This window comes from Triturus cristatus, chromosome 8 (genome assembly GCF_964204655.1).
Source record: "Triturus cristatus chromosome 8, aTriCri1.1, whole genome shotgun sequence".
Lineage (NCBI taxonomy): Eukaryota > Metazoa > Chordata > Amphibia > Caudata > Salamandridae > Triturus > Triturus cristatus.
Window position 1 is genome coordinate 1,618,176,475 of NC_140591.1, and position 14,851 is coordinate 1,618,191,325.

Consider the following 14,851-nt stretch of genomic DNA (forward strand, 5'->3'; position numbering starts at 1 on the left):
ACCACCACGTTTAATGTCGCAGAGGATTCATCATACATCCTACCTGCAACTTGACCTTTTTTAACGTTTCCCCAGCACCTATCAGAATAAAGACTTTTTTATAGGTAGCATGAGGAACAACTCTTTTTAATCACACACTTGAGCACTCCTCACTTTTTTCCCTGATAACTACTGGAGAATTCAGTGGTTCCCTCCGGGTTGGAGGATGCATGGAATAAACCCAATGATGATGCTATCACGTATTTAAAGGCGGAGAACCAAGATATACCGCCCATACATATCTTGACGTGATTGAGGGTTTTTTACCTATATCAGAGACAACCACCTGAACCCTGGTGCCAGCAACAAGTGATCCATTCTCTCTTGATTATTTATGAGTTTTATGGAGCAACAATGGCCCCCACTTCACTGGCCAGATAATCGAATACCTAATGAAGGGTTTGGGGGTAAAACAGAAGTTTCATGCTGCTAATTATCCCCAGGCAGCGGGTTTAGTAGAAAGATACAATGTCACCCTGAAACTCAAAGTGGCAAAAATTCAAGCAACAACGGGCCTTAAATGGCCAGATGCTTTGCCACTCGCTTTGCTATCTGTTCGTTCCATCCCACACAGTAAGATTGGACTTTCTCCCTACGAGATAGTCTTTGGTAGACCTATGAATGTATGGGGACCCCCAAGACCAAATATGATTAAAGAAATACAGTACCCTGTTTTGAGTGACTATCTCAGAAACTTGACTGAAAAATTGTTTCTGATTCATCAGCAGGTGCTTGAAGCTATTCCAGACAAATCAGAGGGTTCGGCTCATGGTCTCCAACCCGGTGATTTTGTGCTCCTCAAGAACTTCCAGCGTTCTAAGAATCTGGATCCACGTTGGAAAAACATCGAGCAAGTGCTGCTGGCAACCCGAACAGCTGTCCGTGTCACCAACAGACATCACTGGATACATGGATCCCACTGCAAACGAATTGCCGCAACTGTTCTCCAGCCAGAAAGCAGAAGTGATCTAAAGGACATCTTGCAGACTCAGAAAGGCGTTGCTCCTCTGAACGAAGACACCCTGTTTCCAGATCAAACTGTGCCGTCGGCATCAAGGTACGATTTAGGACCAAGGAAGGGAAGGAGCAGATAGAGATACCGGAGGGCCGATTTCAATTAGTGGAACGGTTCGGCTGTGACACGGTGGGATCACAGAATCGGCTGAACTAGGTTCAAAGGGGGTTGTGATGCGTGTTCAGTGTTGCCTGGATCTCTCTCCGACCTGCGGTGTATCTATACCGAGAAGGAGACATGCAGAGACTGGGATCCAAGTTGCAAAACAAAGACAAGACTCTGTGTATGTTGACTTTGATCATACTCTTGATAATCTTGGCAGCAGTTTTTTGGACAATGGAGAAAGTGATTCCGGCCTGAACCCTATTGCCCACTACTACTCCTGTCCCCACAGAACACGTGTACTATACCCTTCCCTATCACGAACAAAAGCACCGCATGTCCTACCTCAACAACACTTTCATACAGATGTTGCATCATACTCACAACGCTACGAACACCACCAACTGTTGGGTGTGCGGAATGATGTCAGCTCACCAGAAAAAGGGAGGATCGCCTTTCATTCCCTTGCCATTTTCACATAATGGCTCCTGCAGAGCCTGGTTCGCACTGTTGTGGGCCTCTGAAATTGCTAACATTACTGACTATGATGTAGGAGGACTCAATGCAAAACTGAACAGAGTGTGTTCCCCGATGAAGAAGGAGATCCTCAAGCCAAAGGAACTGTATGGGAAATGGGGGAATATCGCAGAGGGAATTCCTCCACCAGATATGTTTTCCCCAACACCCGAACAGCCATGGGTAATGGACCTCCTATTATTGCTGTAACCAGAGCCCGAGCAGAACTTTGTGTGAGCAGTATTGGCCGTATTCCTGTGGGAAAAAGTGACTGTACAACAGTACAAAACATTACTGGAGAAAATAACAGTAGTTTTTTGTCCTCACCTAATACCTACTTTATCTGTGGAAACAAGGGATACTATAATTTGCAAATTGGTTGGTCTGGCATCTGTTTCGTGTCTTTCTTATTTCCCCCTGTGTTTTTAGCACCTGCCTCTTATCACAAAGACTTGAAATTATTTAATGACATCTCTTTAAATAGGTTCAAACGGACCATAAATAGTGATGAAGTAGATCAGACCGATACAGCCTTGCAGCAATATGTGGATTTTAATTTGCGACTCTTTTTCTTCGTTGGTGCAGCCCTAAACAGTGGAAAAATAAGACGCTTAACCCGAGTAGTAGAAGCAGTAACTAATTAGACAGCAATGGCTCTAGGAAACATTACTGAAGAAATCCAGATTACAAGAATTTTAACTCTTCAAAATAGAATGGTGCTCAATGTAGTGCTTGCTGATCGTGGTGGAGCATGCCGCATCATAGGGAGTAGCTGTTGCGTGTTCATTCCTGACCACGCCCCTGCAGAAATACATCAAGACCAAGGAACATGGTCCTGGTCTGACTGGTTACAGGGACTTATCTCCACTTGGGGTTGGAAATTGTTTATGGGAATAGCAATCATAGGGGCCATCTTTTTCACTTGTTGTTGCTGCATTCAATCTGCCCCCACAATATGTACAGCCTGTATAGCCATTTGTAATAGTATTAAACCTTCCCCAGTCAATGTTCATGAATTAAATAGAGAAATGAATATGCACACCGAAATTCATGAACTAATGAATATTAATGTACACGATTAATATATGTACTTTCTAGAATGTATTCAGCACAGCTGAAAAGGAAGGACTGTGAAACCTTAAAATCTGAATCTCTCGATTTCTAATTTAGCTGTGCTTCATTCATGCTCACCTTTGACCTGTTTTCAGCCTGACTCTATCCTTGACACCACACTTGCATAAACATTAGGTCACAAATCTAAGATAAGACATTGCAGGCTGTGTGAACATGCAAAGTCAGCACAAAAGAACAGCTGATGTCTACACTGTGGGTTTTGTGTGTATTTTAAACAATGATAAAGCCTTAGACAAAGTTTGCTCAGATAAGCCTATCTTGTTATGCAGCTTCAAGATGCGACAGTTACACAAGGCACCAAGGTTGTTGATTCTTACCGATGGTCACATTTGTGTGTTCTTCCCAAAGCTCTAGTTACCTCTGGGCGTTCCTAGTCTGTGATTTTCCCTATATAAACCCATGTAACCATTGTTCAGTGTGTTCTATCCTTGGGTATCTTGATGGTACTTGTCGGATGGAAATCCATTCATGAATGATTGAATAAACTATCCATGGTTTGACTTTGCTCTCCTGTCGATTCCTCCTTACTTGAGAAGAACCCGTGGCGAAGTGGTGATCCCTGCACCAGCAGGATATTAATTAATCTGCTCCACAGCATTTGAGCAAACAATTAAATGGTGCTTGAAAGCAGCCATCTTTACACACGAGCATACCCTAGCTTTTTCAAACACTGCAACATGTTTCCTTACTTAATGCAGGCATTCAGGTCACTTAGCTATCTTAGAGGGAGAGAGTGTGGCTTAACGGATAGGGAAGCTGACCTTGAAAACTTGGAAGGAGCAAGTCTCGGCAGGGACGCTTACACATCCTGTGACTCTGCGCAAATCTCTTAATCTACCCATGCCTTAAATGAATGTGTCCGTCTGAAATGCAGTTGGCGCTCAAGCGCTCTGATACCTTCTAGTCGAGTTTGCGCTATAAAAAAACCCCAAAAAAACATGCCAACACATTGGAAATATTCGAATGCCGGTCAGGTGCTCAGCAAAGCCTGTTATTTTCCTTTGAATACTAGACCGCTGTCTTCTAGAAAACACAGCCAAATTTTAAGTGCTGCTATGAGTTTCAAATCAGGTGCAAACTATGTGCGTCCCAAATCTAAAAACGGTGGTTTCATGAAAATCGTGATGCACTCTGTTTATGATGCGCAATTTCCTCCAGGCTTAGAGTATTGTGTGTGGGGGATAAGTGTGTTAAAGGATCTGCTGAGGTGTGTTAGACTGTTGCACAGTGTATGGGGGTTATTTTATGTTTTGAAACCTCTTTTTCATTATACACAGTTTCCCGAGCACCAACGTGTGTAGAAAATAAATGTCCAGTTCCAGTGAGTATTCACATTGATTTATTTTCTTCAAATTTCTTCAATTCCAATTTCAAGTATTCTTCTCTTCAAATGTAGCCTTCAAATCGAGCCAACACGTGTTTCGTCAGAAAACAATGTTTTTACATCTCTGACTTCATCAGGGCTTAACAAATAGAGTGGAGCATAATTTTTTGATTGACATCTTGTTCATCTAGTTCACTTGTCGTTCAGACCACAGTCTAAGTACGACTTTTTCATTATAGTGCTCATTATGAATGCCTGGAACAGGGAGAGTTAATTCTGCACTGCCAGGGTTAATGATACCTCAGGCTTCCTTTAGCTTCAGGAGTGCAGAATTAACATGGAATCGGCCTCCAACCTAGGTCCTCTATTTAGACGTAGCGATATGCACATAATGTACTTCAGCAGGTACTTGATACCATATGTAATGTATAATTAATCCGATATCTAAATAGAGTTGGATGTGCAGTAATTGATACATAATTCTGTAATAATTTGAATGGTTGACCATTTTTAATAAAATAAAAGAAAATGTTACATTCATTAAACGTTTTCTTTGTTAATGCTTGAAAAGTAATCTGAGACTCATTTTCAAATAAACTTCAAATCCTCAGAAATGAACTAGTCAAGTGAAGTCATTAAATACTCATGTCAAAGTCATCCTAAAATCATCAGGAAGATTGCAGCTTCTGAAATAATCAGATGGTCATTTTCAAGTCATCCTCAAATCATCAGGGAAACTTGCTGATGACTTTAAGAGCTTGATCAATCAATCATTCAATCAATCAATCTACTTATAAAGTGCACTACTTACCCATGAGGGTCTCAAGGCGCTGAGGGCAGGGGGTGCCGCTACTGCTCGAAGAGCCAGGTCTTGAGTAGTCTTCTGAAGGCGAGCAGGTCTTGGGTCTGCCGCAGGTGGGTAGGGAGGGTGTTCCAGGTTTTGGCGGCAAGAAAGGAGAAGGCTCTGCCGCCGGAGGTTGCTCGTTGGATACGGGGGACCGCGGCGAGGGCGAGGCTGGTGGAGCGGAGCTGGCGGGTAGGGGTGTAGAAGCGGAGTCTGCTGTTAAGGTAGGCTGGTCCGGTGTTGTGGAGTGCTTTGTGAGCGTGGGTGAGGAGCTTGAAGGTGATCCTCTTGTCGACGGGGAGCCAGTGTAGGTCTCTCAGGTAGGGGGTGATGTGGCTGCGGCCGGGGATGTTGAGGATCAGTCGGGCGGAGGCGTTTTGGATGCGCTGTAGTCATCGCAGGTGTTTGGCCAGGATTCCTGCATAGAGTGCGTTGCCGTAGTCCAGCCTGCTGCTGACGAGGGCATGGGTCACCGTTCTTCTTCTTTCGGTGGAGATCCACTTGTAGATCCTGCGGAGGGTGTTGTAGCAGGAGGTGGAGACGGAGTTGACCTGTTTTGACATGGAGAGGGAGGAGTCGAGGATGAATCCTAGGTTGCCCACGTGGTCGGTGGGTGTCGGTGCTGGTCCCAGTGTGGTCGGCCACCAGGAGTCGTCCCAGGCGGAGGGGGTGGGTCCGAGGATGAGGACCTCCGTCTTGTCTGAGTTCAGCTTTAGGCGGCTGCTCCTCATCCCGTCTGCGACGGCCTTCATTCCCTCGTGGAGGTTGGTTTTGGCAGTGAGTGGGTCCTTGGTGAGGGAGAGGATGAGCTGGGCGTCGTTGGCGTAGGAGATGATGTTGAGGTCGTGTTGGCGGGCCACTTGTGCGAGGGGGGCCATGTAGATGTTGAACAGTGTCGGCTGATGGATGAGCCCTGGGGTACTCCGCAGATGATGTCGGTGGCTTCGGAACGGAAGGGTGGGAGGCAGACGCTCTGGGTTCTGCCGGAGAGGAAGGACGTGGTCCAGTCGAGGGCCTTCTCTTGGATTCCGGCTTCATCGAGGCGAGTCTTTAGTGTGCGGTGGCAGACCATGTCGAAGACGGCTGACAGGTCCAGGAGGATAAGGGTTGATATTTCGCTGTTGTCTAGTTGGCGCCTGATGTCGTCTGTGGCGGCGATGAGGGCTGTCTCGGTGCTGTGGTTTCGTCTGAATCCGGACTGGGTTGGGTCTAAGATGTTGTTGTCCTCGAGGTGGCGGGCCAGTTGCGTGTTGACGATTTTCTCTATGACCTTCACCGGGAAAGGGAGCAGGGAGATGGGCCGGAAGTTCTTGAGATCCTTGGGGTCCTCTTTGGGCTTCTTGAGGTGGGCGCTGATGTCGGCGTGCTTCCAGCTTTCCGGGAATGTAGCTGTCTCGAAGGAGAGGTTGATGACCTTCCGTAGTTGGGGTGCGATGACTGCGTCTGCTTTGTTGAATACGTGGTGTGGGCAGGGGTCTGATGGTGAGCCTGAGTGGATGGAGTTCATGACCTTGCGTGTCTCGTCGTCGTTGACGTTGGTCCAGGAGGTCAGGCGGTTGGTGCGGGTGGTGTTCGCAGGGGGGGTGGGGTCTGGCGTGGTCGGGGTAGACTTGGTGTTGAAGCTGTCATGGATGTCAGCGATCTTGCGGTGGAAGAAGGTGGCCAGCAAGTCGTATAGTTCTTGTGATGGTGGTATGTCGTTGGCATTGGCGCTGGGGTTGGAGAGTTCCTTCACGATGCTGAAGAGCTCTTTGCTGTTGTGTGCGTTGTTATCTAGGCGTGTTTTGAAGGAAGATTTCTTAGCTAGTCTGATGAGGTGGTGATGTCTGCGGGTGGCGTCCTTGTGCGCTGTGTGGCTGTCCGGTGTATGGTCATGGAGCCATTTCTTCTCCAGATTCCCGCATGCACGTTTGGAGGTCTGGAGCTCTTCGGTGAACCAGGTGGCTTTTTTGCTGGTGCGGCTGTTGGAGGGTTTCTTGAGCGGGCGAGGGTGTTGGCGCAGTCATTGATCCATTGTCTGAGGTTGCGGGCGGCGGCGTCTGGGTCGGTGGGTGGGTTCTGGGTGAGGGTGGTCGTCAGCTGGTCTGCGGTGACTTTGTTCCAGCAGCGGCGTGGTAGCTGTCGGGTGAGGTTGTGCGTGGTGGGTTTCTTGAAGGTGAAATGGATGCAGCGGTGGTCCGTCCAGTGGAGTTCAGTGGTGTGTTTGAAGGTGATGCGGGTGCTCGGGGTGAAGCGTGTGGCCTGCGGCGTGAGTGGGTGCGGTGACGAGTTGTCTGAGGCCGAGGTTGGCGAGGTTGTCGATAAGGGTGGTGGAGTTTGCATCGTTGTTGTTCTCGAGGTGGCAGTTCAGGTCCCCGAGGAGGATGTAGTCCTTGGAGGCAAGTGCGTGTGTGCTGGCGTGGTTTGCGATGTGGTCGCTGAACTGTGCCTGGGGACCAGGGGGTCTGTAGACGAGTGTTCCCCTGAGGGTGGTGTTGGGGTCCGTGTGGATCCGGAAGTGCAGGTGTTCGGCGGTGTTGAGGGTGTCGTCTGCGTGGGTGGATTTGTGGACTATGGCTATTCCTCCTCCAATTCCATTGGTGCGATCCCTGCGGGTGATCTTGTAGCCGTCCGGGATGGCTATGGCGATGTCGGGCGCCAAGGAGTCGTTCTACCAGGTCTCGGTCAGGAAGGAGACGTCTGGGGTGGAGGTTTCGAGCAGGTCCCAGAGCTCGACGGCGTGTTTGCGTGCGGAGCGGGTGTTAAGGAGGATGCAGCGGAGGTCGTTGGGTCCGGTCTTAGGAGGTTTGGTGGCTCTGTTGCAGGTGAAGCTGCAGGTGCGGCAGGAGAAAGGTCTGTGGGTGCGTTTCGGGTTGGCCTGGAAGCAGCGGTGATCTCGGTTGACATTGAGTGCGTGGAGGGTGCTGGCATTGTAGTGGTGTATGGTGTTGTAGCATCCGCGGGGTCCAGGGGTACTGGCGCTGGGCGCGGTCCCGGCACGGACGGGCTTGCCTCTGGCACCCTTCCGGCGGATGAGAGAATGACTTCTACAGTTGGCTGATCATCCAATGACTGGGATGGCTTCTAAAGTAATCCTGTTTGACCTGGGAGGAAGGCTCCGCGCAGAATATTAATTTGAATATACTTGAAAAGGCAGTCGTGGATACTTTGTGGGGATATTTCCATATTTTAGCCCAGTCCACAAAATTAAATGTGTATATCAGACTTGACAAATATTTCATTTTAAAGGAATGATAAAGCCACGCTTTTAAACGTAATTACTATTCCCGGTAATTATATACAATTAAATAAGTGCACATCACTTAAAATGCATCACTTTGACAACGTCAGTTGCCTCGAAATACACACGCTTAAGCTTTGAAAGAGGGAGATTTCGAGACCTGTTAGGCGATCTCTACTAGTCCCCATTTCAGAAACGAAAAGACGAGTGACGCAGTGGTCAGAGAAGCGACCTCTCTATCACAATGCTTTTAAAATGGCTACATGACTGGGCAACCATATTAAGGTCAGGCGAATAGGAAGGAAGCCGTTTTAAAATACATCCACGCAGAGAGGACACTGTGTCTAGTCCTGCGTGACCCTTACGTCGCCTAGCGTACGTGCATGGTTTTTGCCACAGGTATTCAAAGTGAGTGAAGACAGACCAGCTTCTTTGAGGAGAGCTGCCAAAGGACTTAGAAGCCATCTATGAATAGGGACATGTTCCTTCGTTTCGGAGGATAAAACGTCATACAGACATAATATGATGATTTAAGTATCATTACTTGAAATATAGCGAGGAAAAGTACTTTAACGAAGAAAAGCATGGTAGTTGTATTTAGACTTCACACAGGAATGCATCAAACCATGTCATATTTTAAAACGTAATATATTCTTTCTACGCTATATGTGACACATTTCTCATTACTAGCTTGGTTATTTCTGAGTCTGTTCTTTGAGTGGACTCCGAGCTCCGTTGATACAACGCTAAAAACAGTTTTGATTAAAGGACTCCACAAACGACCTTCCTGCGGCGCCGCTGATAAGTCACAGGCCGATCACGTGACCTCCCGTCGGTTTGGCGCGAAATAGGAGCGGCGCGGCGGAGGCGGAAGTGCACTCTGTACTCGGGCGTGCCTGTGTCTCGCAGCTCGTGGTGGCCATGGACGCGCGCTTGGTGACCGTGAAGCCTCTGTGGCGGCGGCCGGACGATGGGGCGGCCTGGGAGGTGCCGCGGGAGGTCTGCGAGGGCCAGCTGCTCTCCGTGGCCGAGGTGCGCACTGCGCTCAAGGCCCACAAGGCCCAGGGTGGGAAGCCGGCCATGCTGCCGCGGATGCGTAGCCTGCCCGAGGCCCTGCGGCCTCCGCCGGCCTTGCTGCCCGTCTCCCGCCTGCGGCACTGCACCGAGAACCGAGGGCTCTGGGGCATCCTGGAGGACGGCGGCCTGCGAGGCGGGCAGCGGCGGGTGCTGCTGCGGGGGGAGCCGCGGACCCTGCCGCTGACCTGCTGGAGTCCGCACCCCGAGGACGTGCGCGGGACCTCCGAGCCGCTGCTGCAGGGGCTGCGCCAGGGCCTGACCAAGGCCGGCCTCAGCCCCGAGGCCGTGTCCGAGCTCCCCGAGGACGAGCTCCGGGCCATGCTGACCAGCGCACCCAGTTGTAACCGCGGCTCCCGGGACGGCACCTTCGAGCTGAACCTGGGCCTGCGGGAGCTGTTGGACGCCTACGGGGCGCAGTACTGCGAGGGGCAGGAGCCCGAGATCCGCGTGCTGGGCACTGATCTCTACAAGCTGGAGATCTCCCACTGCCTGCTGGTGTACGGCCCCAAGCACGAGGGGGACTTCGGCCACCTGCCCCGGGTGCCGCGGGAGGGCGGCGAAGCGGCACCGGAGAACCACTCACAGGAGCCTGAGGAGTCCGCTGGGCCCGAGGGGGACCGGGCACCCGTGCCGCTAGAGAACGGGGAGACCCCGGACTCCCCGCAGCCGGAGGTAACGGAGGAGGAGGGGGGCGGGGAGGCCGGCGATGCTCCGCAGGCCGAGAGCCCGCCCGCCCCGAAGCAGGACGGGGCCGGAGAGGGCGGCCAGGAGCCGCCGGCTGACCCCCTCGGGCCCGTGTACTGGTCCAGCGACGGGGAGCTCTGCTGGCGCCCAGAGTCCCTGTGCGACTTGCTGAGCTGGCGGCTGAGCGAGGAGAAGCAGCTGGAGAGGGACACGCGGCATACCTACACCGTCTGGAACAGCCTGGTGATCGCCTTCCATATGCCGGGCAAGAGCGAGGTGCTGAGGATCGACCGGGACCGGCTGCGGGCCGGGCTGGAGGCCTGCCCGCCGCTGCTCCCCTACAGGCCGCGGGTGTGCAGCGCCCGGGAGCCCGCCAGGGACAAGGCGCCCCCGAAGCCGGCCAAGGCGGGTGAGTAGAAGTGCCGTACTGTTTGACTGAGACCCGTCCGCGCTGATACCTGGTTTATTTTCTGTGGTGCCAGGTGCCACTGGGATTAGTTAAGCGTAGAGTGGAGCGTTGGTGTGCAAAGTAGTAAAATGTCCATTGCCGGTTAAAGGGGTATTGGACGGTGAGTGGGTGGTTGCTACAAATCTTGTTGGAAGGTGCACGATGTGCAGATAGGCAGGCACCTGGCACTGAGTGGACTCACACCAAGTGTTCATTAACTTCAATTTGGCTTGAGGTTGCTGCAAACGTTCCTTGTGTTCAGGTTCGTGCCCGTGGTGTCTGAAGCATCGATCAAAGGGCCAGCCCAAGGTGTAGGAAGCTCTACACTGGGTGGATTGTATGTACATTTCCGACCCACTGACGGGTGGTGGTATGAGCCCGGCAGTATGGCATCAGCGTACATTCAGGCGCGGTGCTGCGTGAATCCTTGACTTTATGGAGTAACTACTAGAATTGTGTGTAGTTCTAGGCTGCAGCATCCGGGGATTAAGCTCCTGTGGATTGCATTGTTGCCCATCATGTCGCTGGCTTAATTTCTGCTGTGGTCTGTTATGCTTACTTCTGAATCGGTCTCATTAATCCGATTAATGTAGGGGTTGTGACCATTAGTCGAAAATTTCCTAGGGGTGCGGGGTATATAAAAGTTTGGGAACCCCCTTATATAAATACATATTCATTAGTCTCATCTGCGATCTTTAGACCAATAAATAGCGTATGTTTCTCCATTTCTCCTCCTGAATGACCCCTTATTCTCAGCCAGTGACTTTGCTCCTTCCTGCTTGAAAGTTACCACCATAAGAAGCACCCTGAACACTTTTCTCACTGCTCCACCATCCAGTGTTAGAAGTATACCACCTGTCATCCCCGTTGTTATTTACCATGTCCCTCCAGTTCTTCACTGACATGGCGCACACTGAACTCTAAATCTACAGTGCTGATCCTCCACCCCCTGCAAAGTATTGACCGGATCCCAGGTACCCTTGTTTGCAAGATATTGGAATATTTGGTCTTGAGTTAACTCACACTTTCTTCTAATGGTTTGAACCCCATAGAGCAGTGATCTTCAATCTTTTGAATGCCCCACATTACAGGAAAAAATGGCTTGGACCGTAGTGAATACCTTTTGCACACTTCTATTAAAATTGGCAGCCCCAAACAGTTAATCAAATTGTGTATACACTTGCTGATCCGTTTTAATGATGCAATTAAATCCCCGATTTCCACCCTGCCCCGACACTCAGTCAAGGCATGGCCACAAAAGTCACTAATCGTCCATTAGAGAAGCTCCCTGACATTCGGTTTCTTCCGCCTAGTTTGAAGCCACAGTCAGTTGTACATGCTCCACGTTCAGTCCTTAATCGCCGCTTTCTTCATTGGTCACCCAGTCTCCACACACCTCTAATTGTTGGCCAGTGACAGGAAGAACTAGCAGTTGAGCACCAGGGCTCTGTTTCTGCCCCCCCCCCCCCCCCCCCCCCCCCCGATCACACACACAGATAAGTAGATTTCGTAGTGGTCTTAATTTATTTCTCCTAATTTTTGTCCACGTTATCCGAGCATATTTTTAGGTCTTACCTAGCAGACAGCACCGTGTCTGGTTGCAAAAGAACGATCGTGTGCTTGCAGTAGGCTACACCCTGCCTATTGCTTTCCATTGTCCAACGCCTTGTTTGTCCCTCATTTGGAGCACATCTTTACGATCATTTTATTGGCCGACTTGTATTTTTCCGCTGCTCACATTAAGGGAGCTACTTTTTTTCTTTGAGTGAATACATTGGCCTTGGCGAGCGTTTTCTTTTACATTATGTTGCTTGCTTCCTTCTGCTCAGGGTTTCCCGAGTGAGAAGTATCTAAAATAATTGGTGCCATTTATTGAAAAGATTGAAGCCAATATACGCTTTGCATGAAAGATCTTTACTCCACCGTGATTGCTACGTAATTTTTCCATGTTTAAACTACTCTTGTATGTTGGGTTCTTGGCGGTGGGGTCGTGCAGATAAGTCATGTCTGCCTCACATGGTCTGGAACATAAACTCGCAATATTTTTGACATTAACTGATCTTCTTGCCTTGCAGAAGATGTGACTAAGCCTGCTCCTGCTGATGCCACTAATTCAAAGGGGAACGAGGTGATTGAGAAGGGAGTCACTGGCACGGTCAAGTGGTTCAACGTACAAGATGGCTACGGGTTCATCAAGCGCAGTGACACTGGGAAAGATGTGTTTGTGCACCACACTGCGGTGGAGAAGAATAACCCCAGGAAGGCCTTCCGCAGTTTAGGTGCCGGCGAGACTGTAGTGTTTGACTTGGTGCAAGGGAAGAAGGGCCCGCAAGCGTCCCGAGTCACGGGCCCTGGTGGGGTTGCAGTGCAAGGTAGCAAATATGCACCTGACCGCAAACGTTACAGGTATCCAGCCAACAGAGCTGCAAACTTCCGCAACACCTACCAGAACAGTTCGCACGTGGCCTTCGTGGAGTATTCTGGAAATCGAGGAGGAGCGAGGAGAGGCCGACCCTATGGACAAAACCGTTATCGTCGGGGTTATTGGAATTAGTTCCAGTTCCCCCCAGGATGTCCACTTTGGGAGGAGGCATGGACACTGCATGGGGGGGATGGAAAGCATTGTGGACCACAGGACCAATCTGACAGCTGCAGTACCCCGTAAAAACATGGATTACAGATGATGCTCACAAAGAGTGCGTTTGCCAAAGGCTGAGCTGCTTCAGCCATAGTCATTTCAATTTGTGGATCAAAGGGAAACAGAACCACACTAAGAAAGCTAAGATCTGCTGTTCTGTAATATTGGCACACAAAATGGATGACTGTTCTAACTTTTTTTTCTTTTTTTTTTTTGTACGTATTTTCTATGTTAACCTAAAGCCTGCTCTCCCCACAATTTTTGTACACCCTGGGCAGCATGAGATCTGATGACCCAAGAAAAACCGAAACAGTGCCTTGTGTATTTGTGACGTACAGAGATGTAACATCTGACATGACATGTAGAGTGATTCTAAAAGCCACTCTGGAAATGTGTATCCAATTCAGGGAACCATTTGTGTGAACATTTGCTCTTAAGATTAGGCCCGACGTTTTATTGCTTTTGGGTGTCCGTGAAAAGTAACAATTATAAGACCCTAATGCCCACAGTCTGTATGTCTGTCAGTTCTTCATGCCCATATTGTGACATGCTGTCTATTCACAACTCTCAGTACTGTTGGCAAAATTATAGTAATGCTTGTGCTGCAATTTTAAATTCTTTCTCGTACTGCAGCAAATCTGGGTATACTGATGAGCAGAGGCGGACTAATATCTGAACAGCTGAAGAAGGTGCACAGTTAAGACTGCTGCAGTGCAGCTTTCTCAGTTTGTAAGTGCCATGTCACAGTGAGAGAACTATCGATATATTGATCTGAAACTAAACCATTGAGAAGCTTCTCTGGTTCTTGGTGGACTCTGGCTAGAATCCTACTTTACTTATTTTTGATTGGAGCTTTTTTTAATTCACTTGAGAATACAAGCCTCCAGAAACCTGAGTTGTGATTAGAAGTCAACCCACGTAATATATACCATTCTAACTTGGAAGTTTATTCTTTTGGTTGCTCTGCATATTACATACCAATCAATATAAATCATAACATTATCACTCTTGTAATGACTTGTTATATTTTTGATTGTGCCATTTTTTTAAAATTCATCCTGTTCTAAATTTCAGGATCGCAATAAAATTTGTAATGCTGCCTTTTAAAATCACTCCTCGTATTACAGGAGAAAAAAACAACTTTACTTTGTGTGGAAGAACATAGGAAGCGGGAGAGTTGGTGATCAAACTCTTGGTCAGAAAGGAGGATTAAAGTCCTCGGTATTCAGAGTGCATCCTCTTTAGTTTGCCATTTCATATGCCTTTTACTACGAGGCATCTGTTTCAGAATACTTCGTACGGTTATTGGTTCCTGCATACCTGAAGGCGAGTGTGCATCATATGTCCTTTGTTGTCCATGTCCCCTGTTGGACTTGTGAGCTGTGCACATCCCGTGCTTTAGGTTTTGACCTTCTTCGTGGCTGTTACTAGCAGGGTGTGGACAAGGCAAATGTTCGCTCTAAAAGTCTGTTAAAGGCAGCAGTTTGACTTCAATAGTACTGTGGGTGGCCGTCTACAGCCCCAATTGGGTGTTAATGGGTTTTGTATGCTAGTTTGTATGTGCCCACAAATTACATTACATCAAGGAAAACTGATCCACAGCTTTTTGTACGTTTTTCTAAAGTGGCAAGTTTGACCAGATTTCTGATCGTGGCTTGACCGAGTAATCTGAAGGCCAACAGAGTGAGGGGCATTCAGCAGGTCTCGTGTCCAGCTGCAGGCCAGGCATTCAATTTCCTGCCAGTCTCTTACACAGCCTGCTAAAAACGCCTAGGTTGAACTAAACCCAGTATTCACGTGGGTTATGGAC

At 49.1% G+C, this 14,851-nt stretch overlaps 1 protein-coding gene across 1 annotated transcript; it reads left to right on the forward strand.

Moving 5' to 3' along the window:
- The first annotated feature begins 9,033 nt into the window (after positions 1–9,033).
- On the forward strand, positions 9,034–14,150 carry LOC146806348 (uncharacterized). Its single transcript, XM_085623556.1, has 2 exons — positions 9,034–10,364; positions 12,479–14,150. Exons 1-2 carry the CDS (start codon positions 9,116–9,118, stop codon positions 12,955–12,957), a joined length of 1,728 nt encoding a protein of 575 aa, XP_085479682.1. The 5' UTR covers positions 9,034–9,115; the 3' UTR covers positions 12,958–14,150.
- Positions 14,151–14,851: the final 701 nt, after the last annotated feature.

Excerpts from the sequence above, each read along its gene's own strand:
- LOC146806348 (XM_085623556.1), top strand. The coding sequence starts at position 9,116 with ATGGACGCGCGCTTGGTGACCGTGAAGCCTCTGTGGCGGCGGCCGGAC. Across the intron at positions 10,365-12,478 it reads CCCGAAGCCGGCCAAGGCGG|AAGATGTGACTAAGCCTGCT; the intron begins GTGAGTAGAAGT and ends CTTGCCTTGCAG.